This window comes from Parasteatoda tepidariorum, chromosome 4 (assembly GCF_982258835.1).
Source record: "Parasteatoda tepidariorum strain Cologne lab strain chromosome 4, Ptep-v5.0, whole genome shotgun sequence".
Taxonomy (NCBI): domain Eukaryota; kingdom Metazoa; phylum Arthropoda; class Arachnida; order Araneae; family Theridiidae; genus Parasteatoda; species Parasteatoda tepidariorum.
In genome coordinates this window covers 102,220,614-102,248,037 of record NC_141758.1, presented here as the reverse complement: position 1 = coordinate 102,248,037, position 27,424 = coordinate 102,220,614, and the positions used below count along the sequence as shown (strand labels likewise).

At 28.4% G+C, this 27,424-nt stretch overlaps 1 protein-coding gene across 2 annotated transcripts in view; it reads left to right on the top strand.

Moving 5' to 3' along the window:
• The window catches only part of kst (spectrin beta chain, non-erythrocytic 5 kst), a 194,958-nt gene that overhangs the window by 90,964 nt on the left and 76,570 nt on the right, over window positions 1–27,424 (top strand). For both annotated transcript variants that reach the window (XM_087161839.1, XM_071181673.2), the window contains exons 4-21: window positions 591–758; window positions 2,318–2,434; window positions 3,375–3,451; window positions 4,240–4,436; window positions 6,439–6,551; window positions 8,327–8,514; window positions 9,732–9,957; window positions 11,581–11,712; window positions 11,794–11,876; window positions 12,775–12,913; window positions 15,182–15,390; window positions 17,068–17,245; window positions 19,113–19,313; window positions 20,368–20,463; window positions 20,637–20,753; window positions 23,756–23,947; window positions 24,256–24,475; window positions 25,097–25,197. In XM_087161839.1, coding sequence (XP_087017965.1) covers window positions 591–758; window positions 2,318–2,434; window positions 3,375–3,451; window positions 4,240–4,436; window positions 6,439–6,551; window positions 8,327–8,514; window positions 9,732–9,957; window positions 11,581–11,712; window positions 11,794–11,876; window positions 12,775–12,913; window positions 15,182–15,390; window positions 17,068–17,245; window positions 19,113–19,313; window positions 20,368–20,463; window positions 20,637–20,753; window positions 23,756–23,947; window positions 24,256–24,475; window positions 25,097–25,197 — 2,754 coding nt within the window. The remainder of the gene's footprint in view (window positions 1–590; window positions 759–2,317; window positions 2,435–3,374; window positions 3,452–4,239; window positions 4,437–6,438; window positions 6,552–8,326; window positions 8,515–9,731; window positions 9,958–11,580; window positions 11,713–11,793; window positions 11,877–12,774; window positions 12,914–15,181; window positions 15,391–17,067; window positions 17,246–19,112; window positions 19,314–20,367; window positions 20,464–20,636; window positions 20,754–23,755; window positions 23,948–24,255; window positions 24,476–25,096; window positions 25,198–27,424) is intronic.

The following is a 27,424-nucleotide window of genomic DNA, read 5'->3' as shown; positions in this document are numbered from 1 at the left end:
TTTTTAATTAATTAAAAGCCTTTTTTAAGATTATATCTCAATCTATCCCAGTTCTTAATGTTTAACTTTTTTTTTTAAATCGAAGCAAGGATTTGTTCCTTGTTTAATTGGCACCTATTTTCATAACTGAAAGCAAAGATGAAAATAGAAAACCTTTGTTATATTTTTAGTTTAAAAATCTCACTTTGATTATAACTATACAGGTTGCAGTTAATTAGACCATTAATTTGTTTTTTTTATTTTCTTTAAAATTGAAGCTTAGAATTTGATGGCTATTTAATTGGCACCCATTTTGATAATTGCTAGCAATTGGTCTTATTTCAAATCTAGCTGAAATTTTGCTATTATAGTTATTTCAGTTACTTGACGTTCACATATATTTTATTTATTTGTTATTAATGTTATTTTGATTGAAGCATGGAGTTCTTATTTAATTAATATCTAATTTGATAATTGCAAGCAAGAATGAAAAAAAAAAGAGACCATCTTATTGCAGATTTTGATGAAATATGTAAAAGTGTTTTTTGATCAATATACATTGAAATTAAAGTGTCATTATTCGTGTACTATCTTTATCTTGATAATTACAGGCAAGAATGGAAGTGGAAGACCTTTTCACTGATCTTGCCGATGGTAAAAAGCTTTTGAAACTCCTTGAAATCATATCCGGTGAAAAACTTGGAAAACCTAACCATGGAAAAATGCGGGTGCATAAAATTGAAAATGTCAATAAAAGTTTGGCATTTCTTCACACAAAAGTAAGTAGACTCTAACTTCCATTTAAAAGCTTTTAATTTTTGATATAATATCTGTAAAAAATATGCCCGGTGCTTGGTATATAAGATCCTTATTTGATATTTGCAAAATGTTTTATATAATAGTTCATTTTCCTTTTACCAAGTGTTTTGTAATGCTTAATGAAGAGCTTAGGGCAGTACAATGATAAGCCAGAATTTCTCTGTAGGTTGTGCAATAGTTTCTGCTTATTATGTGGTTAGCTAATGGAAATTCCAGAAATTTGTAAAGTACATATTTGGAAACAGTACTGTAGAACAGTATGTTTCAAACTTATCACCTTTAAAAAATGCAGTTTATTGTTTTATAGTTCCTTTCATATTTAGTGCAAGAACTTTAGTTAAAAAAAAGTAATTTCGTTTTTTTTAAAAACTTGTTGATATCAAAACTTATGTGAAGTTACTTGTAAACCATGTATATTATGTAAATAGATATTGCATAAAAGTATTTTATATATAAATATATTATATAAATACATGCTATGAAAATTGCTTTATAAAAATATATTATATAAATACATGCTATAAAAATTGCTTTATAAAAATATATAATATAAAAACATTTAAAAAAATCATGTTTAAGGGTTGCAAATTAATATTAAAGTGACCAACAACTGATATATTTTTAAAAACCCTGATTTATCTTTACTGGGGTTAATAAGAGCAACAGAAAGATTAAAGCACTCAACAGCTTAGTAGAATAATTTTTTTTTTGTCTTGAAGAGACTAGGGAGTTTTAGCTTCAAATATTAAGTGAGGGCCGTGTTTTCTTGATTTTCTCCTACTATTATTACACAGTGTGTCCACTCCCTCTGCTCTCTTAAGCTAAATTTCTGTATTATTTAAATTATGTTATTTTATATTAACTTCTTTTGTGTCAAGAACAATGTGCTTAAAAATGTTATGAAAATCTGCTAAACAGTGTTGTATCTACTTAATATGTACTATAAATTGAACACAAATTGAATTTCAATCATTTTAAGAATAAGATGGGCTTATTCCTCAATTTCTCATTATTATGATCGTCATATGTTCTTCTTTTTCATTAATAAATTTTGTTTTAAATGCTACACAATTTATTATTATTATTATCGTTATAAATTATTAATCAGTTAAATCTATTATTTTATACTCTTAAAACATATGGTTTTTAGGTTGACTGTTACACATATAGTTTGTCTAAGGAAATAACTCCCCTAGCCAATCGTCTGGACCTGTGGCTGTGATTGTGGTAACAAGGTATAACTATATCACGTTGGAGTGTGAGGTCATTGTTTAGGACAGGTTTTGGCATCTGGTCGGCGAAATAAAGGGACTATGTATTTTTCTTCGGTCTATTGTGTTAGCACTAGAGTGAAGAGCAGCTACCCTCCCTGAAACGTGCTATTCTTGTTTCCATAGCAACAGGCAGTCTCAGACTTAGTGTCGGGGGGAGTTCTTGGCAAACTATACAACTTTTTCTTCTTCTTGTTATAAACTGTATCTTCTTACATATTTTTTTTCTTTTTCTTTTTTCTTCTTAGGTTAGATTAGAAAGTATTGGCGCTGAAGATATTGTAGATGGAAATCCAAGATTAATATTAGGTTTAATATGGACAATAATTTTAAGGTTTCAAATACAAGAAATCGAAATTGATGTTGTAAGTATAAGTTATCTGTTTGTTTAATGTACTTATTGATGGTTTTAATGTTTTTATTGTATTTTCTAACTTTATACACAAAAGCTTTATTATGAATTTTAAATGTTTCATTTGCATTTTATTTTTGCTATTTATTTTGCACAAACAAAATTTTGTAAGTATACAGATTTAAATATATTAATGAATGTCTATTTTTATTTTTGAATCAAAACTATATAGTCTTAATTTACAAATAAAAATGTCCATGATTTAAAAAATTATTTCTTTATTAAGGAGGTCCTTTAATTTTTGAAGAATATTTTATTCACAATACATCAATGTTACTGCAGACTTGTAGTTTCTAAAGATTTTAAGTGTTGCCGAAGAGTTTCGGAAAACTTTTATAAGTCCAATTTCTTTACCATATTTTTAATTTAATGATTTTTCTTTAAAAATAGAAGATTTATTTAATTAGTAAGAGGTGTCATCTCGGAGAATGTCTATAGATATTATATGCTGATTCTGTTAAGACTTAGGAAACTATGGATATTCAGGACTTCCTAATTTCTGGGTCTTTTTTTAATGAAAGAGAGGTGCACAATCTTTTCCGCACTACTGAATTACATACTGCACAGGAGGAGTAATAACTTATTTTTTGCATCCACTCTGCGATTTTTAATGTATTTGACGCGTTATAGCATGCAGGCAAAATCACTGATTGTAAGTTAAGAGATATCCTAACAGAAATTTTAATTCCCTACTTATTTAAGTAGGTAGTGAAACATTTATTTAGCAAGGAAATGTTTTTAAAATGTTTGCCTGCATTAAAAGGAATCATTGCATTTCATTTCTTTTTATAAAAAAAATACTTAAAAAGGAATTTTCTTAATTAAATTGTACAGAATATGCTGTAGTTAACAGTTGATAGTATCTGATTAAAATTTTTTATTTATTATTTCAGAATGAAGATGACGAAAGTAGTGAAAAGAAATCTGCTAAGGACGCTTTGCTACTTTGGTGCCAAAGAAAAACAGCCGGGTAAGACTTTAAAAATGAGCCATAACTTCAATTAAACCAATAGATATTTTTAATTAACTGTAAAATTAGAGTAAGGGATACCCAAAGTTTTCAAGTTGTGTCATCCGTAAAAGATATAAATCATCAAGCACATGAGATAGCAAGTCAAGCTCTTCTTTACTTTTTGTAAAGTAATTGATATCAAAACCTAAAAGAAATTAAATCAGATTAAATAGGAGAATAGAAAATATGTGAATAGCATTATTTAATGTTCTGCAATTTTATGTTGTGTATCTTAATGTGACTGCTCTTGGTTATAAATGATAATTTATTGTTTAAAATCTGCCTAAATGGCCAGAGACAGCAACAATCATACCTCCTTAGGCTTAACATCAGCCATGGGACAATACAGTGCGCCCACTTAAAGCTTGGGGGGGGGGATTTTTTCAGTAAATAAAACGAATAGTTTGGGTGGGGAATTTAGACGAGAGTATTTTTTTTTAAGTACATAAATAAAAGAAGCAACGTAGCACTATTTCGAACAAGCTAACATGGAAGGGAGAAGTTAGTAATTTTTTTTGGGTGGGGGGATGAATGCGCCCAAGAGCTTGGGGGGATGGGGGCCACTGGGACAATAGGCTGGAATTAGTCACAATAATAGATAAACTACGCCACCAGGCTACATATCATAAAAGTTAACTACACCACCAGGCTTTAAACCATAAATCTTTTTGGAATTGACTATGCACTGTAATGTATTATTTTTGCATTTATTTCAACTAACTAAATTATGATGTTCATGTACACAGGTATCAAGGTGTTAATATACAAGACTTTCATGTGTCCTGGAGAACTGGCCTTGGATTTAACGCTCTTATCCATTCCCATCGTCCGGATCTGATCAATTTTAATGCTCTTCATAGCAACACCCACATCCAGAACCTCAACAATGCATTCGACATTGCACAGAAAGAGCTCGGAATTCCCCGACTCTTGGATGCTGAAGGTATTCTTTTACTGACTTTAAAACAGTAATGCTATTCTGTAAGAAATCTTAATTTTCGCGAAAAGTTATTCAAACTAAGTAGAAGGAAAGGGAATTTGTTTGTTGGGTTCAAATTAATTAAAGTAAATGTAGATGAATGTTCTTTTTAATATTTTCAGGGTGGCACAGAACAGGGAAATCATGAAAAAGTCAGTGAATTTTATTCATCTGGGAAATGAGATGCAATTTAAGTGAAATACCCAAAAGTCTGGAAAAAAATAATTTATTTTGAAATTTAGGTTCCTAACTGTCCAATATTTCTTCCAAAAAGCTATTGCCGCAATTTAAAAAAAGAAAAATTTGGTTCAAGTTAGTTGTAGTAAATGTAGGTTCCTAACTGTCCAATATTTCTTCCAAAAAGCTATTGCCGCAATTTAAAAAAAGAAAAATTTGGTTCAAGTTAGTTGTAGTAAATGTAGGTTCCTAACTGTCCAATATTTCTTCCAAGAAGCTATTTACAGTAGTTTTTTTTTACAAAAAAAATGGTTTAGTTTCAACCTTTAATGAGACGTGAAAGTGTCATTAAAGTGTGTGTAAGAATAAAGCATAACTGAAAAATAAAACTTTAACTAAAGTAAAATAACTGAAGTATAATAACTGATGTATAATAACTGAAGTATAATAACTGAAGTAAAAATAACTGAAGTAAAAATAACTGAAGTAAAAATAACTGAAGTAAAAATAACTGAAGTAAAAATAACTGAAGTAAAAATAACTGAAGTAAGAATAACTGAAGTATAAAAATTTAAGCCTTTGATTTCAAAACTCTTGGAAATTCGGCAAAATCAGTCTGAAAAAATTAAGAACTTTTACTTTGAGTGTTTGTGGGTGTTTAAAAACGAGAAAAAGTTGATGTAGTATAATCCCAAAATGGGATCTACCTGTGGTATTATCCGAATATGGGATCTACCTGTGTAATCCATGTTTATTTATTTAAATAGATTTTTTTTCTTTGGTTTTGCTCTTTTAGTGCCACTAGCTGGTATGTTCTAAACTGTTGTCTTTTAAAGGTTAAGTGCCACTGCCTAGCATGTGCTATATTGAAGTTTTTAAGGAAAAGTGCCACTGCACGATTTATTCTACCACAGTGATCCTCAATATTTTTATCGCTGTGTACCAGTCAATTTTTAATAATTTTACCACGGCCTACTGAAGTTAAGAGACATTATGATATTTAGATTGTTTTGTAGCTGTCACTGATAAGTTGTCAGAAATGGCGATAGAGATTTGAGTTCTGTAGTATCAATCTCAATGTTAACTTCTTATCCATGGAAAGTCGGACAAACCCGAGAAAAATACACCAGAGTAAATAAAATTAAAATTAATTTAATGATCCTTGAGTGGTCCTGTACGATGTGATCAACAGACCGATGGTTGGGGACCACTGCATTTCCATACTATATTGTAGCGCCACCTATTGATCCTTAAAATTACTACAAAGGTAGATCACATTTTGGGACAATACTAAATTTTTGTTAGGATGATTTGTAATGAGGATACTTTCTTAATTCATATTCACCATTTATTTATTTTTATTATACTGTTTATTTTTTCAAATTTACTAAAAAGAGAGAGATAATTTTTGTATGAATATGAATTTCCAAAAAAACATAATTTACGCGATTAACTTATAACTCACAAGAAAGGTGTATATTTCCTAAATACAGATTAATTGAAAAGGTATTATAATACTGATGTTTTTAATATTAATGCTAACAAACGATGAAAGTATACAAAACTGTTCATAATACTCTTGCAAATTTTGTAGATAATATTACCACTTTTTTCATGTTTTTGTGGATACAAAGACATAACTTACAAGATTAACATATAACTATAACTTTATTTTCTTAACACAAGCTTATTGAAAAGGTATAATAGTGATGTTTTTAGTATTAATGGTAACCAATGAAGAAATTATACAAAACTGCTGAATAATACTCTTTTTTTTCTTATTTTGTAGATGTTGACACAAGTAAACCTGATGAGAAATCTGTCATTACATATGTTGCCTCTTACTATCACACATTTGCCAGAATGAAGAGCGAAATGAAGGGTGGGAAACGAATTGCCAATGTAAATCACCTTTTTTAAAATTAATTTTAATTATTTTTTTAATTTTAATTCAATTTTTTAATTAATTAAAAAATTAATAATATTTTTTGTATTGAATATTTAACATGTTTTTTTTTCCCGAAGCTCTGTCACCAAGGAAAATAAAAAAGCCTCAGTTTAGGTGCCTTACACTCAAAGCAAAACGATGATTTTAAAGCATGCGTATCATTTTGCTGTAAAGAATCAACTAGTTTTTAGAATGGACAAATAACTTAAATATTTTAGAAGTTATTAAATTTTGTTAAAAATAGGCAACAGGGTGACATTCTTCCATTTAAAGGAAAATTTTCAAAACCGCTGCATTTTCCTCTGTTTTTGCAAATTTTTATGAGCTTAGATAATGCAGCTTTGGTGTAAATTTTTAAATATTAAAAACTTAGACCACAATCGCTTTTTATTTTCACACAACTGTGGCTTTTCTCCTTACTGACATTTTGCGCCATTTTCAGAATAGGTATAAATAGCACTTAGCTTTAGATAGGCTAAACTTGTCCTCTTCTTCTTCCTTATCCCCAAAATTAGCAGGGCTAAACAATGTCCATGAAATTCATGACCCGGAGGAAGTCGGCCACCAAAAGTGGGTTATTTAGTATGTCCCTTTTGTCCAGACCAAGACAGTCCAGGATATGCTGGGGAGAAGCCTGCATTTAGTATGTCCCTTTTGTCCAAACCAAGACAGTCCAGGATATGCTGGGGAGAAGCCTGCATGTTGTGGCACCTGGGGCAGTTTGGGAAGATTTTAACACTACCCTCGAAGGAAAGGGACTTAAGGTGGCCGCTGATAAGCCTGGTAAGTGCCGTCTGGTCCTTGCGGTTGCACTGAATGTTGAGTGCACCTCCTGGACGGGTGCTCTGGTACGAGTGATGTTTGGAGGTACGAGCCAGGAAACATTGTCTTCTTTTTTCTTTTTCGATGCCAGTTCCATGAAGGTGAGTAAATTTGGACTCATCAAAGTTTCTTCTGTCCCCCTCCTTAGCCAGAGTGTCGGCGATATCATTGCCCAGAACCCCAATGTGAGAAGGGATCCATTGGAGGTGGACTTACGCAATCGTGAGAAGATTTTAAGTTTGTACAGGATTGAAGCTCCTGTTTAAACTTGTCCTAACAGTCATGAGTGACTATTGCAGACTATTATTCACAAAAAAAAAGCATAATTTCGCATGAGGACAACAAAGCTTTCGAAAAACAACCTTAATGCATTATGTATATTTGTTTATGATTTCTAATTAATGACTATTTATTTTACTCTTTAATTGATGAAGATTGTTAATTAAATTAAAAATCGGGGATTATAAGGGAATAAAATAAGCTGCAAAGTTTTTTTTTTTCTAAAGTAGTGTTAAAAATTCTTTGAAAATTATATTTAATTTTTGCTTACTATTCATTGCTAAACCCTTTTTTATTTATTCATATGTACTTTAGAAGACAAAAAGTCAATGCAGATATATTTTTTAGATTAATAATACTTTTTGCAATGAATGTTTAATACATCTATTTTGTTTTATTATTTCCATTTAATGAACTATCTTTTTATTTGTGAATTAAAAATTGAAGATTTTGATTTAGAGTAATCAAAATAAGCAACTGAGTTAATTTTCTAAAGTAGTATAAATTCTTTGAAAGATCTATTTAATTTTTGTTAACAATTTGCTATTTAGTTTTTAAAAATTTTTTTTTGAACTTTTAGTTTAATATTTAAATAAAATAATGAAATTTTTCCTTTTGATTTTTACAGATAGTTAGTCAAATGATGGAAGGTGATAAATTGAAGAATAATTATGAATTGTTTACCAGTAATCTTCTTCACTGGATTCAAATGAAGATAAAAGATCTTGATAACCGAAACTTTCCTAATTCTCTAGAAGGGATACAAAAAGAGCTTATGATTTTCAAGGAATACAGAACAATTGAAAAACCGCCCAAGTAAATAAATACTTATGTTCAGTAAATGTTAAATATCAGAAACACCCATCATATTGATATTCATAAAGTTTGTTAATAAGTACAAAACAATAATTTAGAAATAAATTTAAAAAACACATTTTCAAACAGATTTAAGAAGTGTTACACTGAAAATAAAAAAAGGTTAGAAACACCATTTAAGCAGTAAACTTCCAACACCACAAAAAATTTCCCTGCGTTTTTCATTATAGGTATGATAAAAATGAAATCATTTGTCTTTGTCCTTCACCTGAAAATCATGGTTTTTTAAACTTTTCTTTATTATTTAAAAACTATAAATAACTTTTTGTGATAGGATTTGTGAAATATACTTACTGTGGGAAATATACTTACCACCAGCTTCATTAATTTTTAAATGTCAATGGAAAGTTATTTTCCCGTCTATGAATTGTATTAAAAACTTAATAACTTTTTCTGATAGGATTTTTACAAAGCCTTTATAAGGATGTGGGAAATATACTTACTACCAACTTCATTAATTTTTAAATGTCAATGGGAAGTTATTTAACAGTCTATAAATAGTATTGCTATCTATTGATAGCTTAGGGGAAAAAATAGCAGTGATAGGGTTTTGTTTACATAAATGTGGGTAACAGTAAAGGTTAGCATGGTGTCAAGAAGAGAGTCCAACTCTAGGGAATAATTCTCACTTGAGATTTATGTGTTTGTTAATTTTTTTCATTTCTCATCAAGTTATTTGTAGTTATAAATACAGTATTTATAAATTTGGTTATTTATAGACATGGAAGCTCCACATTTATGTCAAATTTTTTATAGTAGGTAAAATTTTGAAAATTTCACCCATCTTCTCGCTAAAAAAAATGGTCTTGCAAAATAATTTTATTTTAAGTAATAAGCTAAATCTTTTTTTTAATTTTTTATTTTTATTTTATGTAAATCAACCTCAATTTCAAAAATATTTTAGCATAACATTTCCAAAACAATGGCTCTATAAAGGATTAAAGTATATAAATCATTGTAAAAAGCATAATGATTTTTTTCGTATTTGATATCGTTCATTTACTGATAAAGGTGTTCCTTTTTTGACAGCAATGCCATTTTCTGTATTAATTTCTTATCTTTTTATGGCTGAATTCACCATTGATTGTGTTTTAAACCTCTGAGCATTTTGAAACGAAACCCAGTTATATTAAAAAAAACAAAAATTTATATTCTAGGTACAAAGAGCGTAGTGAAATTGAGGCATTGCTTTTTTCAATCCAAACAAAAATGAAGGCGTTGGGGCAACCTTTATATGTGCCCCCTGAAGGGCAATTGGTACATGATATTGAAAGAGCCTGGGACGAATTGGAAAAAGCCGAACACAGAAGAGAGGTGGCTCTGAGAGAGGAGCTTCTGAGACAAGAGAAATTAGAAAATCTTGCATATAGGTTTGAAAGAAAAGTATGTTGCTTTTTCTTTTTAATTTTTATTAATCTAATTTTTATCTCACTCTTATTTTCAGTTATTCTTGTGTTTATGTATATTATTTATATTCTATTATTTATATTATCTATATTATGTATATTATTTATATTATCTATATTATGTATATTATTTATATTATCTATATTATGTATATTATTTATATTATCTATATTATGTATATTATTTATATTCTATATTATATTTGATCTTTTAAAATAAATTGCTTTTTTTTCAATTTAATTTTCTACAAAACTTTTTTTTACCAGCTTATTTTTAGTTCTTGTCGTTTTTTACTTAAATTTTTACAATGCTCTTTTTTAAAATTATTTAAATATGTTGAAATTTCTTCATTAGTTTATTTTAAGTTTCGTTTGTAGTTTCAAATTCACATATAACTCACAAGATGTCTATAAAGTATAACAATCAAATATCTCTAGAAGCATTGGCATTTCTAGCATCTAGCAATGGGTTGAAAAATAAAAATATTTTTAACATGCTTGCTACCAAACTGAGTACAGATGATTATGTTACATCTATCGTTACAAATGGTAATCTATAAAGATAAAATCAAAGTTAAATTTTTAGTTTTAACAACAGTTTTAATTTTTAAAATTTGCTAAAAGTTTATATCAATAAACTCTATGTTATTGCCATGAGAAATTTTCATATTTTCTGCAAAAATAGTTGGGTCATAATATATCTATTTGGAGGATAATATAAACGTCTTGCTCCCACTTGATCTGTTTCATCAAGTTAAACTGTTACGAAGAATATCCTCTTGCTCTGGCACGAGATACAGTGATTTCATTCTCGACCTCCAAACTCAGATTTTGAGGTAGGACAGGAGGAAAATTTTTGACTTAGTATGGGAACTCCATCTCCATTTTTTTATTGCATATTCCCGGAAGAAAATAACCTCATTTTGCATTTTAATTTACAGATGATGCTGTAATCCCAAATTGAAAATCACCGGAAAGTTGTTTTAAAATTAAGATAATTTACAAAATGCCAGTCTGAAAATTGCTGTGTTTGATATTTCTAAACACTTAACTATTAACACCAAACTTTGCATTCACCCCAAAACTTTGCCTCACACTTTGGAAGTTGCCCTAGTTCTAGGGTCATTTTAGATTTTTTAAATGGTTATTTTTATTTTTAATTACTCATTAATTAATTTTTTTTTATCTGAGATATCAGTAAGATTTCTCTTAGTAAGATCTTTCTTATTAAGATCTGATCAAAACATTCTCTTTTATGCAATTTTTATCACAATTTTTGTTTTACAATTACAGTGCCACCTGTAAATTAAAGCATAAAGAACTATGTGACAAATTAGGGTACTTTTTTCTGCTGAATCCAAATCTGCAATAAAAATTGGGATTTCCCATTTAAGATTTTAAAGTTGCTCTTCGGGGTTTTTTTTTTTTTTTTGAGCTATTTGACTGTTTTTAAACTTTTTAGGCACTCTTTATTGCAAAAATCATTAAAAGTTTTTTTAAGTTTTGCTGTTTGACAAACTGCATTCTCCACTAAAGTTTTCTCAAATCATTATTAATTTTGTTTCACTATCTAAAACTTTGTATTGTTTCAAAATTGTAGAGTGTTGTTCGAGAAGGTTATCTAAAAGAAATGATCCAAGTGCTCTCTGATCCTCGATATGGCAGCAACTTATCACAAGTTGAAGCTACTGTTAAAAAACATGAGGCCATTAGTGCTGATATTCTTGCTAGGGTAAATATTATTCCATTTTATTATTAGTTTTTTTTTTATTGTTCCTCTTGTCAAACATTAAAATTAATAATTCTTTTATAGGAAGACAGATTTAAAAATTTAACAACAATGGCTGATGAGCTTGTTTCAGAAAACTACCACAGCAAGGAGAAAATTAAAATAAGGTTTGTTAAAATTGAGTTAATGGAATGTCACATGTAACATAATTTTTTTTAAAGTAATTTGCTTAAACATGTGAAAATATGTCCTTTTATATTCAGCATACCCAAACACATATTTTATAATAAATGACGTAAGTTTAAAATGTTTATTTGCCTTACATGATATGATGTCTTGCAAAGTGCTTGAAAATATTAAGCAAAATAAATTTATAAGTTAGTTTATTTTCCTCTTTTGTTTTTGTGTTTTATTATTGGTTGAAGATTTATCTTGCTTATTGATGCGATAATTATTCAGTTTATCTTATTTGCATTCTAAAAGTGCGGATTTTCCGAGGAAATATTTTGTTAATTGTTTTAGTGTTATACATTCCCTCTTTTTTCTTGTTTATTTTTATGTTAAATTTTATTTGTTTTTCTGGCATTCTAATACAAAAATCAAAGATGAAAATTTTTAATACTGTCCAATTTTCTGAAATTGCAGTATAAATTCAAATACTGTTTTATATGGCCTTCATAAAATTTTCAATTATAATTATTTAAAATTTGTATTTTTTCATAATTACCTTTAAATTTATTATTTATAATATCATGCAAATTTTAGTGTAATATTTTATATAACCTATTCAATTCTGTGTATGATTGCTTATTTAATCTAATCTCCAAGCTTGTAAAATCATTATACATTTAAAGTGTGGGGCTTTCTTCATTGAACTATGTTTTTGTGATTTTTAATCCAGAGTGGAATTTGAAGTAATCCTTAATATTTATTAAGACACTGGTATCCCCTAGGAAGCCATGTAACTCTTTTTGTAAATAACTGTTCTGCATCTTAATTTTGCATTCTTTTATTTAAAGGATTATTTTTTTTAGTATATATTTTTAATATATTGCTTGTTTATAGGGAGCAAGAAATAATGCAGAGATGGGCTTATCTATTAGAACTCTTGAAAAAACATCGATCTACTTTAACAAATTTAAGCAACCTGATGTGCATGTTACGAGAAATTGACACTATTACTGTTGAAATAAAAGACATGGAAGTAAGAAATTTAAGCATTTATTTTAGCATGATTACTTGTGTGTAATCCTGTAGTATTGGTTCTTACTATTTAATTATTTGTAATATGTTTACAGAATAATGCAATTATAACTAGGGGTATAAGAGAAATTTTAAAATTTATAGGAGACAATATCAATTTCTAAGGCCAACAGCTAGATTATATTGAAAGTTTCAGGTTGAATAAAAGTTTTTGTTGTTGTCTGAAGTTCTAATTTGGCTAGGAGTGGCTGAGTATATTTGAAAAAATTGACATTCTAAGTTTGAAGAAATGAAAAGAAAAATCTAATCTAATAAAAAATCAATGTATTACAAAATTATAAAAAAATATCAAAAGACTATTTCTAGTAAGAATAATAATTATAATTTTAATTATTATTGATGGATAATTTCAGATATGTTTGTGTGATAAGAAAATAATTTGATTTAATTTTTAGTACATTGCAATCAAAACTGGCCAGTTGCTATATTGCATACAATTTTAAATTGTTCCCTTAAATTTCATGAAAAATTATTCTCATTTCAATGAAATGCATGGCATTCTACAAAAGTTAATATAAAACTATTTAAAATTGGATTTTAGTCCTAATATTTCATCCGTGCTTATATGATGCATACTTTCTAATTGTCTTTTTTATATCTATGTGTTTAATGATTTTATTGAATTTGATTAAACCTTTTAAGGAAACTGATTATACATATATTCAACCTTGTAGATATACTACTTAAAGTTTTTAAGGGTTTTGACAGCGATATATAAAATTTATATCTAATAAACAGTATGTATTGCTTCAGAATTAGAGAATTTAATGATTTTAATTTCTGTAACTTATAAAATTTGTTGTTTATGTTAAATCGCTAACCTATATTCTGAAATTAAGCTTTACTATAATGCAGAGAATATTATTTCCTTAAACAGTGATAAATCTTGATAACAGAATTTAATTTTGTTTATCAACAACACAGATTTCTGAGAATTCATAAATAAATGGGTTTTCTATTATTTACTCTTTGTTAACTGGTAATTTTACACAGAAACTACAATAGTCCCTGGCTAATATTTTTTTAAAATTTAAAATGGAAGTAAAGTAAAACATTCTACAATTTAATTTCATGTCCATACATTATTGACGGATGACGAGTTAACTCATCTTAAGTCAAAAACGTTTGGGCGTGAAAAGACTGGTTAACTTATCATTGGTCATCAATGTTTTAACGGAAAACATTAATCTAATTACAGAAATCTCTTGTTATCAGAGTTAGGCTAAATATCATGAATTATTTGTAATCATAATTACAAATAATCAGTTAATTATTTATAATTGTGATTACAATTAATCAATATTACAATTTATAACTTTAATTGTGGTTATATGTAAATATAATTTATGATTTTAATTGTAACTAATATTTTATTATGATTACTAATATTTTATTATGATTACATCTAATCAATTTCCAGCGATTGTGTTTGCAAGTAATCAATTGTTTATAATTGCTATTACATGCTACGAATTACTTGAAACCGTGATTACAAGTTATTGATTACATTACATTGCATTTTACTTTACTCTACTTATTATTATTAAATGACTTCTGTTAGGTAGTAATAAAACAACGAGATTAATTTTGCAATTATTTATCCCATTATTTTCTGTTTTGATGACTATAAAAATTCCCTATGTGTAAAATATTTAGTTCATTATGCAACAATTATCATGAAATTTATATTATTTTGTAAAATTCACTGGATTTTTTTCCCTATTTATGCTGGCAGCAATGTGCAGTGTTGAATAAGTGACTTTTTATTTTATAACGGTCGTTGAACAGCCGACCCAATTATATGGGTTTACGACTACTAATGTTTAACTCCGTAGCCTTGTAATTTTGAGCCCAATCCTGAAGACAAGGGAAGTCCTGGATCAAGTATTGGGAGAAATTTGCCTTCGTCAAGGACTTTATGATGGAACTAACCTGCATGGAGAGGAAGACGTCGAGAACCTCTCATGGTTAGCCTGATGGCAAGGATACTCTAACCCATGATCTGTCTATCACTAAGGATATTTTTCGTCTGCACTGTGGTTGGTGTAAGCCAGATGCGGAATTCGTATCGACTGGGATTCGAACCCGGTTCGCCACATTGGAAGGCAAACGCTCTTATCCCCAGAGCCATCAGGGCTCTGAATAAGTGACTTGTAGTGATTAGTTTTGATTTTCCAATATCGTAATAACTCTTCTTCTTTTCTTACAGAGCAGTTTTTATAGTGATGATTTGGGCCGTCATTTATTGGCCGTTGAAGATTTACTTCAGAAGCATAGTCTGGTTGAAGGTCAGATCGCATCTCATGGGGACACCATTCGTAAATTGAACAAACAAGCATTGGGTTACATTAATGATGGTCACAAGGAAGCTCCGATTCTGCAGAAGCGCCTCAATAAGTTAAATGCTGAATATGAAAAGTAAGAAGTCGAATCTCTATATTTCATTTTATTTTGTATTTGTGTAATTCTCAAGTGCAATTTTTTTTGTGTAAGAAATTTAAAAATCAGAATATGAAAAATGAGAAGTAAAATCCCTGTGCATTTTCTAATTATGTAATTTCTTCCTCATAAAGTTTAATCATTAATAAGAAAATAATAATTTTTTTAATATATTTTTGTATGTATTTCTTTCTTTAGCAATATTTTTTCCCATAATGTTTAACCATTATTAAGAATGTAATAATTTTTGTTTATCTTTATCTATGTATTTATTATGTAATTCTTTCTCAAGTGCAATTTTTTTTTTGTATGTATAAAAGTTGACTATCAGAATATGAAAAGTATGAAGTCAAATCTTTGTATGACTTCTAATTTTGTAATTTTTTTCCATAAATGTTTTTTTAATAATTTATGAGAATGTAATAATTTCTATTTATCTTCATTCATTTTGCGTGTGTAATTCTTCATCAAGTGTAACTTTTTTTTGCATGTTAAAGAAGTTAAATATCAGTTAAACAGATGTTAATTACATTTAAAGAGAGTTCACTGTTTTTATTTAACCCATGTTGAATTTTAAGATTATATCTTTAAAAAATAACAATTTAATTTGTTTATTTAAGTTAATTCTTCATTCTATTAGGATAATTGATTTAACCAAAGAGCTTTTTGGCATTAAAAAATACAAAAGTTTTCATTTCATTTTGCAATAAGACATCTTTTTGTCAAAAAGGGGACTTAAAACATAAATGTTAAATAACTAAAAATCTAAATAAATAACATTTTAAGTTATGTACTATGTCAAGAAAATTGGAACCAAAATTTTGTAAATTTTTTCTGTGGACCCTAAGAAAAGAGATGTTTTATGCGAAAAAAGTTTTTTATATTCACAAAATATATTTAACATTTTGTGAAACTTATGCTCAAAAGTCAGCAGAGTGACTTTTGAGCCCTTAAATGTTCATCATAAGAAGGAAAAAATTTATTTTCTATAATGAAACTTCTGCTACAAAAACAATAAATACAATCAAAACAAATTTTTACATATTTGCCACTCCAGAGGTAGAACAAGGGAAACCTGGAAATTACAGGGAATTGAAAAATCATCTAAAATAACAGGGAAAATGCAGGTAATTAAAATTTTTTTTTGAAAACTGGAAAAATTCAGGGAACTTTGTTTCTTATTTTCATCTTTTAAAAAATGGTGACCATTCAATGTGTAACCTATGGGATATTTAAGGATGACATTTCAACTATACTAAACTATTTCATTTACTATAACATTATTTAGGTATGTTCAGCTGTTCCTTTTTTTTTCTCTTAAGTTTTTCCAGCAATTAAAACTAGTATAGTTAACCCAATATAGCTCACACAAGAGCACAATAATTGTATTTCCTCTAAATATATAGTGTATATTATTCCAGATTTGAGTGGCTACCCTGTTCTATGTATGACTTTTTAATTCAACAGCATTGAATTTCATAGTTTATATTCAATGTCTTTTGTAACTTTCTATGTTATATAGGCTTGAAGTAATACATAAGAGTAATATAATAAATTATCAGTTGAAGATTTTTTATTTTTTTAAAAAATTTTGATTAATTTATTTGATATTTCTATTTACTTAATAATATAACTGAAACTTTCTTTGATACTTAGCTTAGAGAGTTTGGCATCAAATCGTCGTGTTAAGTTGGAAGAATCTCGTACTTATTACCAGTTTGTGCAAGACCAAGAAGAGGAAGATGCTTGGATGGTTGAGAAGCAACTGATTTGTAAATCCGTTGTTCCTGGAAAAGATCTACAGGGAGCTTTATCTCTTCAACAAAAACACAAGGTATGGATGATGCCAGGCATTACATATTTCCTAGCTTTTAAAATTTCTTTAATTTCTCAAATATATATATACTTTTTAAATCAATTCTTAATCGAATTTTAATTAAACTGAACCAATTATTTAGTTCTGATTACATTTTATAAAAGCGAAAATCTTGATTCTTTTGAGGGACTTTTCTTTATTTTTATAATTTTGGAATATAAAGTCTTGTTCAATTTAAGTTTCACATAATAAACCAATTTATCATAAACAAGTTTATTCATTTTTCTGGGATAAATATCCTTACCTAATATCTAAATTAAGATGTATTTGAAACGGCCATAATGGTACTTTAATTCTACAATGAAACTGCATCCCAGTAACCACTGTGGAGTAAGAATTTGAACTTAAACTGCTACCATAGCTACTTTATTTTAAATTTGATTTATAACTTTAATTAGGTTTGCAAATTAATTGTGTTTGTTAAAACATTAAGAAAAATACAAAGAGAATTAAAAATTAAGAGGTTGTATACGCTATCTCACATCCAAATCACATGTGAATCCAAATTTCCTTCATTTATCAAATCTTTTCGATGCAATCATTCAATCAACAAATGTTTTTAATCTTGAGTGAAATTTGTTTCAATTGCAGTCGATTTTTTTTTTCTATCAAGGAATTTTTTTAACTTTTTCAATGTAGGCAAAAAATAAATTTATTTTTTGAGAAATTGTTAAAAAAATATTGAGTTATGTTTTTTTTTAAAGCATATTCTTATTGTTTTATTATACCGTTAACTCTTAGTTATCCACAAGCAGATTGTCAGCATTTTTGCTATAATTTCAATTGTTCTACCTCTCAAAACAAGAAGAGAATTCCTTCTTAGAATGTAACTCTGATAAAAAAAAAATCACTGATTTTGTAATAAAAGGATAGTGTGCTCCCCCCCACCCTGTGTTGTACATCATCAAATACCATCTGTATAGTGTGACTTTGAGGAGAACTCCAAGCATCAATCTTGCCGGGTACTATGGTTACGAGGAAAAGTCACTTCAAAAGGGTTGTGTGACGAAACTGCATCAAGAAAAACATCATGTAATTTGATACCCCAAATACCCTTTCAGTTATTAATGAGAAAGAAAAGAAAAGAAATTTTTTTTTTTTGCTGCATATATTTAAAGCTAGATTGAAATTTGAAATCTTTCCTACATAATTCTGCAGTTTTTTTTTCTTCTGTGTTGGAGAATTGTACATCCCAGTAGATGCATCAAATCTCAGGGTTGCCACTCCTGGAAAAATACAAGGAATCACCTAATATAACAGGGAATTTAAGAGTTTTTCCTTAACTGGGAAAATGTGTGGAATTTTATTTATCATTTAAGTCTTTTAAAATGTGGTGACCACTTAAAGTGCAATCTATGGGATATTTAAGGATGATATTTCTGCTATACTAAGCTATTTCATTTACTATAGCATTATTTGTTTCAAGTAGGTTAAGCTGTTCCTTATTTCTTTTAAGTTTTCCCTGCAATAAGACTAGCATAGATAGACTAATATAGCTCAGACAAGAGCGCAGCGATTGTGTGTTTCGTCTTAATGTATTATGTATAATAGATACAGGGAAAACGCTGTGAATTTTTTTTCTCCAGATTTGAGTGGCAACCCTGTAGCTTAATTTTCGAGTCTGTTCTCTGATTTTAAGCAAATTTGATGTGTTATAATGTGTAAGAGGAATCTTTGAATCTGCATATGAACAATCTCTATAAATGGACACTTTGTATATTGATAGTCCTTATAATTTACTTTTTTGTACTAGTTAAATCTTATTATGCTTGTGAAACATTTCGATTTTATAAAAAAAACCTCATACTAATTGTGTTTTTTGTAGGCACTTGATGTTGAAATCAATGCACGTTGGCCTCAAATTACCAAAGTTATGGAAGCTGGAAATGCACTGAAAGCCCAGAGGCATCCTGAGAGTACAGACGTTTCACACCGAATCGATGCATTGAAAAAGAATTGGGACAAGCTACGAGAACTTTGGACATTAAAATCCAAGCAGCTGGAAGACGCCTCAGCAGCCTATCAGGTAATTTTACTTTATTACTTTGAAATGACTACTTTGAACTTTATTACTTTGAAATGTAGGTTAAATCAACTTAATTGTAATTTTTATTCCTCTTTTTAATTTTTTTGCTTAAAATAATTGTTTTTAAAACATCTTTTTTATTAAAATACTTAATAATCATAATATAATGGTATTAAAAATTTTAATTTGGTAGTTAACATGTTATTAAAAAGAGTTAAATTTTTACGGAATTAAATTAGTGAAATAAATTTTTTTTAGTAATGGCGGTATGCTTTTATAGCAATGTCAATTACAATAGATTTCACCAGCAGAATTCCTCCATTTCATAGTACATTATTTTTTTAATTTATGAATGATCCCTTATTTCTTTATGCTTTTTTCATTTTGTGCCTGATCCCCTATATTTATTTATTTTTTTTTGCAATTTGGAATGAAAATAACTCTTATTGTTCACGTTGAAGCAAATTTGTTTATTTTCTTTATAATTAAATTAGAGGAAATTCTTTTTATAAAAACTGATTATGCAATAAATTTTTTGAAATTATTTTTTTTTATCATCTATAACTATTTGAGCATCAATTAATCAATTAAGTATTTAATCTTTCGTATTTAATCGCAAAAAATGCTTTCTTAATAACTACAACAAATACAATTTGATAACCTCGCAATTTTCTTTTCAAACATCACTTTATATGTGAATAAAAATAATCTATAAAAAATATTTAAATATTAAGATTTTTTTCTTTTTTAAAATTTTTTTTTATTTCTCTTTGTATTCATTAAATAATCAGTACCATGTAGATTGCATAATATACAGTACTACTACTATTATTACGGTTCCAGCTAAAAGGTCTTTCAGTCAATATATGCTTTTGCATATAGTAAAAATTAAAATTACCTTTAAACACATCCAGATAAATGTGTTTTAAATTTTAAAACTGTCTAAATCTGTAATTCATTTTAATCAAATAATTTTTTTTTAAATTTTTCGTGTGCTTAATTTTAAGTCTGACTCCTTTAATAACCAAATGAATGTTTTGATTTGTTAATTCAGTACCAAGCTGATGCAAATGAAGCTGAATCCTGGATGAAAGAAAAGCGACAATTAATGTCAAGTACTGATTATGGAAAAGATGAACCAAGTGCTCAGGTTTGAAACTGATTTCTCTCAACTTTCCTTTATATTTTTATTTCTTTTAAAAAAATAATTGAGTTCGTTTCATTTTTTAAAATTTTTTTATTTTTCATCTGTTTTTTCATAAAAAAATTCATTGCCCTTCTTCTTATATATATAGCCTAACTTCTTGAAAAATTATTTTTTAGGCTCTTTTGCAACGTCATGCCCATCTAGAGGGAGAGATTAAGGCCTATAGCTCTGACATTGAACGTTTAAATGAACAAGCAGATCTGATGATTAAATCGGGTGTTGCTACATACTTTGTAAGATAATCTCTCCTTTTCCCTTGTACAAAAATTATTCAGGGTTGCCACTCCACAGGGAAAACCTGGGAAATACAGGGAATTTAAAAATAATAGGGTAAATGCAGGGAATTTTGATTTTTTCCTTACAAAATGAGAAAATATAGGGAATTTTTTTCTTATTTTCGTCTTTTAAAAGGTGGTGACTGCTCACTGCACAATTTAAGAATGATATTTCTGCCATACTCAACTATTTCATTTACTATAGCATTATTTGTTTTAAGTAGGTTAAACTGTTCATTATTTCTTTAAGTTTTTCTAGCAATTAAAACTAGTATAGTTAGTCCAATATAGCTCAGACAAGGGCACAATGATTGTGTGTTTCCTCTTAATATATTGTGTTATTATACATACAGGGAAAACATGGGAATTTTTTTTCTTCAGATTTGAGTGGCAACTCTGTTATTGCTATTGTCATATTTTATCATAGTTTTTAAAATTCTTACTCTGTTATTCATTACTCAGCTTTCAAACATATTTATGATCATTTTTTTAAAATGTTCAAATGTGGGAAATTTTTATTTTCTTCTAAATTTTTTAAAATGATAACTTGTGCGTACACTTTTCTTACTTTTTGTGTATATAAGACTTAAAATATTGTATTTTTGGTACTTCTCTATTTTGGGAGACTGTAAAGAAGCGGCCTAATTTATATTTGTGCTTGTGGAGCTTAATTGTGTTAATCATTATTACTGGTACTGTGATACACTCAACCCCGTTTAAAGGAATACCATCTGTTTCAGCAAAATCTATGCAATCAAGTGGGTTATTTGATTAAAAGGGGAGTGCAATATTCAATTTTAAATTCTAAATTTTTACAAAATGTTACTTTTTAATAGTATTTAATGCGTAGTATAACGTTTTGATTAAATAAAACTCAGTTTTATGGTCAATAAACAATTATAATTAAAACTGTCTATGTTATCATGAAATATAAATGTCATTTTAAAGTTACATAAAAAATAGATCAATGTTAGTGGAAAGTATCACAGAGGTACTAAAATATTGTTTGATCCCTTTTGAGAAAATCTATAATTGAACACTTATTTTTATACCCGTTTAATTCGTCAATTTATAGACTAATTATTTCAAACTGGAAAAATGCAGGTAATTTTGTTTCCTATTTTCATCCTTTGAAAAATGGTGACCACTTAAAGCATAATCTATGGGATATTTAAGAATGATATTTCCGCTATACTAAACTATTTAATTAGTATACCATTATTTAAGTATGTTCAACTGTTGCTTTTTTTTCTCTAAGTTTTTCCAGCAATTAAAACTAATATATATATAGTTAGCCCAATATAGCTCACACAAGAGCACAGTAATTGCTGTGTTTGCTCTTAATATATTGTGTATAATATATTCAGGGAAAACGCAGTGATTTTTTTTTCTTTCGAAATTTGAGTGGAAACCCTGGTTGGGATATTTGATATTTATCAATATACTAATATAGGTATTGGGGTAATAAGTTTTTTTGCAGTCTCCTGTGTAATTCGTCCCCTAAATAATTTCGTCAGAAGTGAAAGTGATTATGCTAGATGACTTATAGCAGTACAAGTTAAATAATGATTGCATATTTGTGTTTTAAAGTTTTATCTTTTTTTCTTACTGTATATTTAGAGCAAATAGGTATTGTCCTGTATTATTCTTAATTGTTTCCAACTCTGGTTCAGTTTCATTTCAGATTTATTAATTGTAAAACGTGCTTTTTTTAAATATTTGTAACCTAGCAGATATTTTGATTCTAAGGACTTGTACAAGTATCAACATGAATGTCAATATATGGAATGAAGTAAATAGTATTTCACATATGGTGTTTTGGCATTGATGATAGTACAGGGTGCGTAGCTTTTGTAAAAAGTACTTAAAGGTGCTATTTTGGCGATTTCGTTTTTAAAAGCTTTTAAAGGTGCTTTTTCCAGCAGACATTTTTAGAAAGTGCCTTTTTTTTCACGAATAATTTTTTTTTCCTTCAGTGATATCTGATAGATCCCATGCATTTCACGAAAAATGGGGTGTTTGCTACGTAATCATTCACGGGGACTTCATGTCGTACCCATGTTATGACTTGTGCATGCGCGCACACTTGAAACCGAAACCCGAGTGCTCCAATTCAGATAGAGAATATCAGATCCTTATGAAATGTTTTTCTTTTTAATTTATTTTAATTTTATTCTTGTTTATTTTATTTTACTTCTAACACTTTTTTGATGTAGGGGGTAAGGGTACTTTTGTTCTGAGTTCAGAGTCAAGTTGAATTCAGTCGGTGTTTTGTGGGAAAGTACTGATTGTTTCGATTTATGTTCGTTTCTTTTTGGGCTTTTTTTAACGCTAAAACTGTTTATAAAAAGTTTTTGTTTTTCAATAATATCATTGATTGAATATGAATTTTTTGAGTGCTTGAAAATTTTTCTAAAGTGCTTGAAAAGTTTTTAAAAAGTGCTTATTTTTGATTCAAAGATTTGGTTATGCACCCTGTAGTACATATTTAAGTTTTGTGTTTTACACCACACCCTTTTAAGATATGTAAATGTAAATATTTGTAATCTTTTTATAAAACCTCTAATATAGAGCCATGATGGCTCAGGGTATAGAGCGTTCGCCTTCCAATGAGGTGAACCGGTTTCGAACCCCAGCAAGGACTGGTTGATATAATTCCTCATCCGGCTTGTACCGACCACAGTGCTGACAAATCTTGGGTTAGAGGCCCCTTGCCGTCAAGCTGACTGTTGGAGGTTTTTGTGGTTTTCCTCAAAATGTATTGCAAATGCAGGTTATCAAATTTCTCCCAATACTTGATCCAGGAGTTTGGATTGGGCTCAAAATTACAAGGCTACAGAGTTGAACATTAGTCTTTGTAAATCCAAAAAATTTGGCCAGCTGTTCAATGACATTAATAAAATAAAATAAAAATGCCTTTAATATTATACTTTAAATGTTCGGATAATTTTTTGTTTTAGTTGTCTGAAACTGCTGATGAACCTGCTGGTGATGAATGGATTGAAGAGGTAGTAATAGCCCCTGTTGAAGAGTGGGTAGAGGAAATGGTTGAAAAAGAAGTGGTAAAAGAATTTTTGGAAGATCGAAAAATTCCTCAAGTGCACGCCATGTATAAGTTTGCTGGTAACGAGTTTGATGTAGATAAAGGAGAAGTAAGTTTATCCCATTATCTTCATGTGTAATATAAAAATCCTATAACGAGTCTTTTTATCTTAATTCTTGATTCTGGGTAACTAGGCTTTTACTGCATTAATTTTTTTTGAAATTTCAAGCTGTTTTTTTTTTGTTATTCATTAAAAAAAATTCTAAATAAATACTAATCTGAATGAATTCAATATCTCTGGATATAATATTTCTGACTATAAATTATTATCACATTAATGGGCCATTATTTATTTCATACATTATTACATTACTATTTATCCCATTTAAAAAAAAATCTTTTTTTTAAATATTTTAGGTAATGATGCTGTTACAAAAAACTAACTCTGATTGGTGGAACGTTCGCAAATCCAATGGCCTTGAGGGTTTTGTTCCTGCAAATTATGTGAGTGAAATTGAGCCAAAAGTAGTTCGTAAAAGGACTCAAAAAGTGATGAAAGTTCCTGAGAAATGTAGAATTAAAAAGACTGTTATGAAAAAGCAAGTGGTGAAAAAGAAGAATCAAGCATTACCTTATAGTAAGTGATATTAAAATCTACTTACTTTGCGTAATTTGTATAAAGAAAATTATAAACAAAGAAAATGCAATGAAAATGTTCAAACTTTTTTACCCTATTGTATTTTATAAAAAGCAATAGATTAATTATCAATGAAGAAATGTTTTAAAAGCCCCAATTTGTTATTAAGTGCGATTAGTTTAAATTTAATATGAGTTATGTGCATTTTAAGATAAATACTACTGATTAAATAATTAGCGGAGAACTGTTACATTTTAACAGTAATTTTATTAGTGATTATTTCTGTGTGCATTTTTTTATTCTTTTAGTTTTATTTGAAAAATTTTAATGAACGTTTTCAAATTAATTTCAAAATCTTTGTATATTTTCGTACTTTTAAAATTTCTGTGATATTAATGATCATGAAACTATTTTATTATATTCTTCCATTGCTGAGTGCATTTTTCATACAATATTTTATTCTTAAGTGTTCACAATAAATTTGAGTTACGTCTTCTCAATAAATTGTTTTGTTGTTCTTCCCTTAAATAATGTGTTAATGATACTATAGGACTTTAATGCAGAATAAAATCAATATGTACTACACATTTAATAGTACTTATTGCATTTTTTTTTCCATAGAAAAAGTTCTATCTCGATCACCAAGTAAATCTCAAGAGTTCATTCAGCGCCGCCAAAAAGCCATAAATGAATCCTATGCTGAACTTAAAGAATTATCTAAGGTAAGATATAAACACAACTTTCAGAATTATGTCTAGGTAATTTCAAGGGTATTTAGACTTTTGACCATTTGGAGAAGAAAGTTTTTTAAATAAATAATGTTATAAAATTTAAAGTAATGCACATTCCACACTTGTTTACGATTTTTGCTTAATTTTGGTTTATTTTTAAGTAAAAATTTTCAAAACTTGTCTCTTTCCTTCATGCTGCTATAGATGGTTGATAGTGTAAAGCTAAGCACAGATGGCGCTAGGGGTCTACTGTTTCCGATTGATTTTTCTCCTAAACTTGAAAAAGCTTACCATCCAATATTATTATACTAATAGCGTTCCCACTATATAAAGCATTCTTTCTATTTAAATTTCAACAAAACAAATGAATTCGGAAGATTCGCAAGCATGCTATGATGCAACCCAAAAAAATATTAAACAATGATATTTTACACAAATATAGCCAAATGAGTGATAACACTCAAAACATGGCAAACCTTACACTTTATTTATTTTTTTATATTAATTTTCTTAAATTAAGTTTAAGCTCATAATCAGAATTTGTAAATAACGGGAAACTCTTAAGAATGGTAAAATTACACTTAAATTTAATCACAAATTACGATAATAAAACTTCCTAGAATATTAAGCCTGTTCACACATCTCCTCGTAAGCGTAACATAAGCGGAGGAATACACCGGAAGTTTTCTAAATTTCTTCCAGTTTTAGGAAACTTGTTCTTCTTTACATTCAGTCAACCATCCATTTTAAGCAAATTCTCTTTCACCTCCATTGGTATTTTAAAATTTAATAATGAGAGAAAAGCAAGTTCAAGTAAACCTAGAGTAAACCATGAATTTCAAATGCTGAATAAAAGTTTTCAAAATATAATAATGCAAACAAACTATGGCGGAATTACTTCACCGCTTAATCTTGTGTAATTCTGCCATATTTTTGTTTGCATGTTTGTATTTTGAAAATTACAATTTCAGCATTTGAACTTAATGGTTTACTCTGAACTCGTTTTTTTCTCTATTATTTAAATTACTAGGTGAAAGAGAATTTGCGGTAAAGTGTTTCTCTCATGATATAGTGTCTTTTTGCAGGTAGCATTACTCATTAATTTATGAAATCCTATTGTAACAAGTCTTAATTTTGAAAATGAAAGTGTCTTATCTAATTCTAATTTTATAAATTAATAAATAAAGTTATAAAATTTCATTTTATTAAATAAAATAAAGTTATATTGTGTGTATATGAAGCAGCATTATGAAGTTAATTTATTCGATTCAGTTTCTTAAATACTCAATTAACTTTTTTAAAAATTATTTTTAATGTTATATGGGAGCATTTGGTACCAAAGCCAGCTCAATCCACTTTTATTTGAAAAAATTTTTGTCAGTTGTTTACTTGTCTTTTGTCTATTTATAAACCTTTTTGAGAAATTTTACTAAACTCAGATATAAATGCAGTTGAACTCATTTATAATGAGAGAATTGGAACTGAGGTAGAGGCATTTCAGCCTAAATTATCAAAAATGAAAGCTACAGCCAACAAAAATGAATTGAAAAATTCATACAAACCAATTACCTTTGATAATTTTTTAAATCACTCTGATTTGAATAATGTAGAGTTTTTTGTAGTTGAAAATCAATGATTGTTCAACAGACAGAATACACAATCATTTTCACCCATTAAAACTAATACCTGCAAGTGACGTAGTGTGGGTATCTCGATCCTGATTGGTTGTTGAAGTTTGGCATTTGTTTACAATACCAGCTGTTCTTTCCATTCTATTTCGAGTAAGCCAATTCCATCAATAATCAATTTTCTTAATTGACACATTCTAAATTCTTTCACAAGGATTCTTCCTTGGGGATTTCAATTCTTTCACTATATGTTTACACAAAGACAGGCACGAAGCCATGAGGAACTTAAACAAACTAATTATGCATCGAAGTTGCCAGATACACAAAACATAAATATGTCACGGTTACCATAAAATACAAATCTAAGTTAAGTAAAAGAAGTAGACGAGAAAGAATTATAATTCAACTAATTTGATGTGCGATACAGCTCTGTATTTAATTAACTTATCTTTAATTGACATTCTAACTTATGTGGAGAAACTTAGTTCAACTTTAATATGTCATTTTGCTGATAAATAGCTGGCGCTGATGTCATAGGTCACATGTATGGATATGGGAGGTCTTCTTCTTTTTGAAGTGCAAGCACCCAA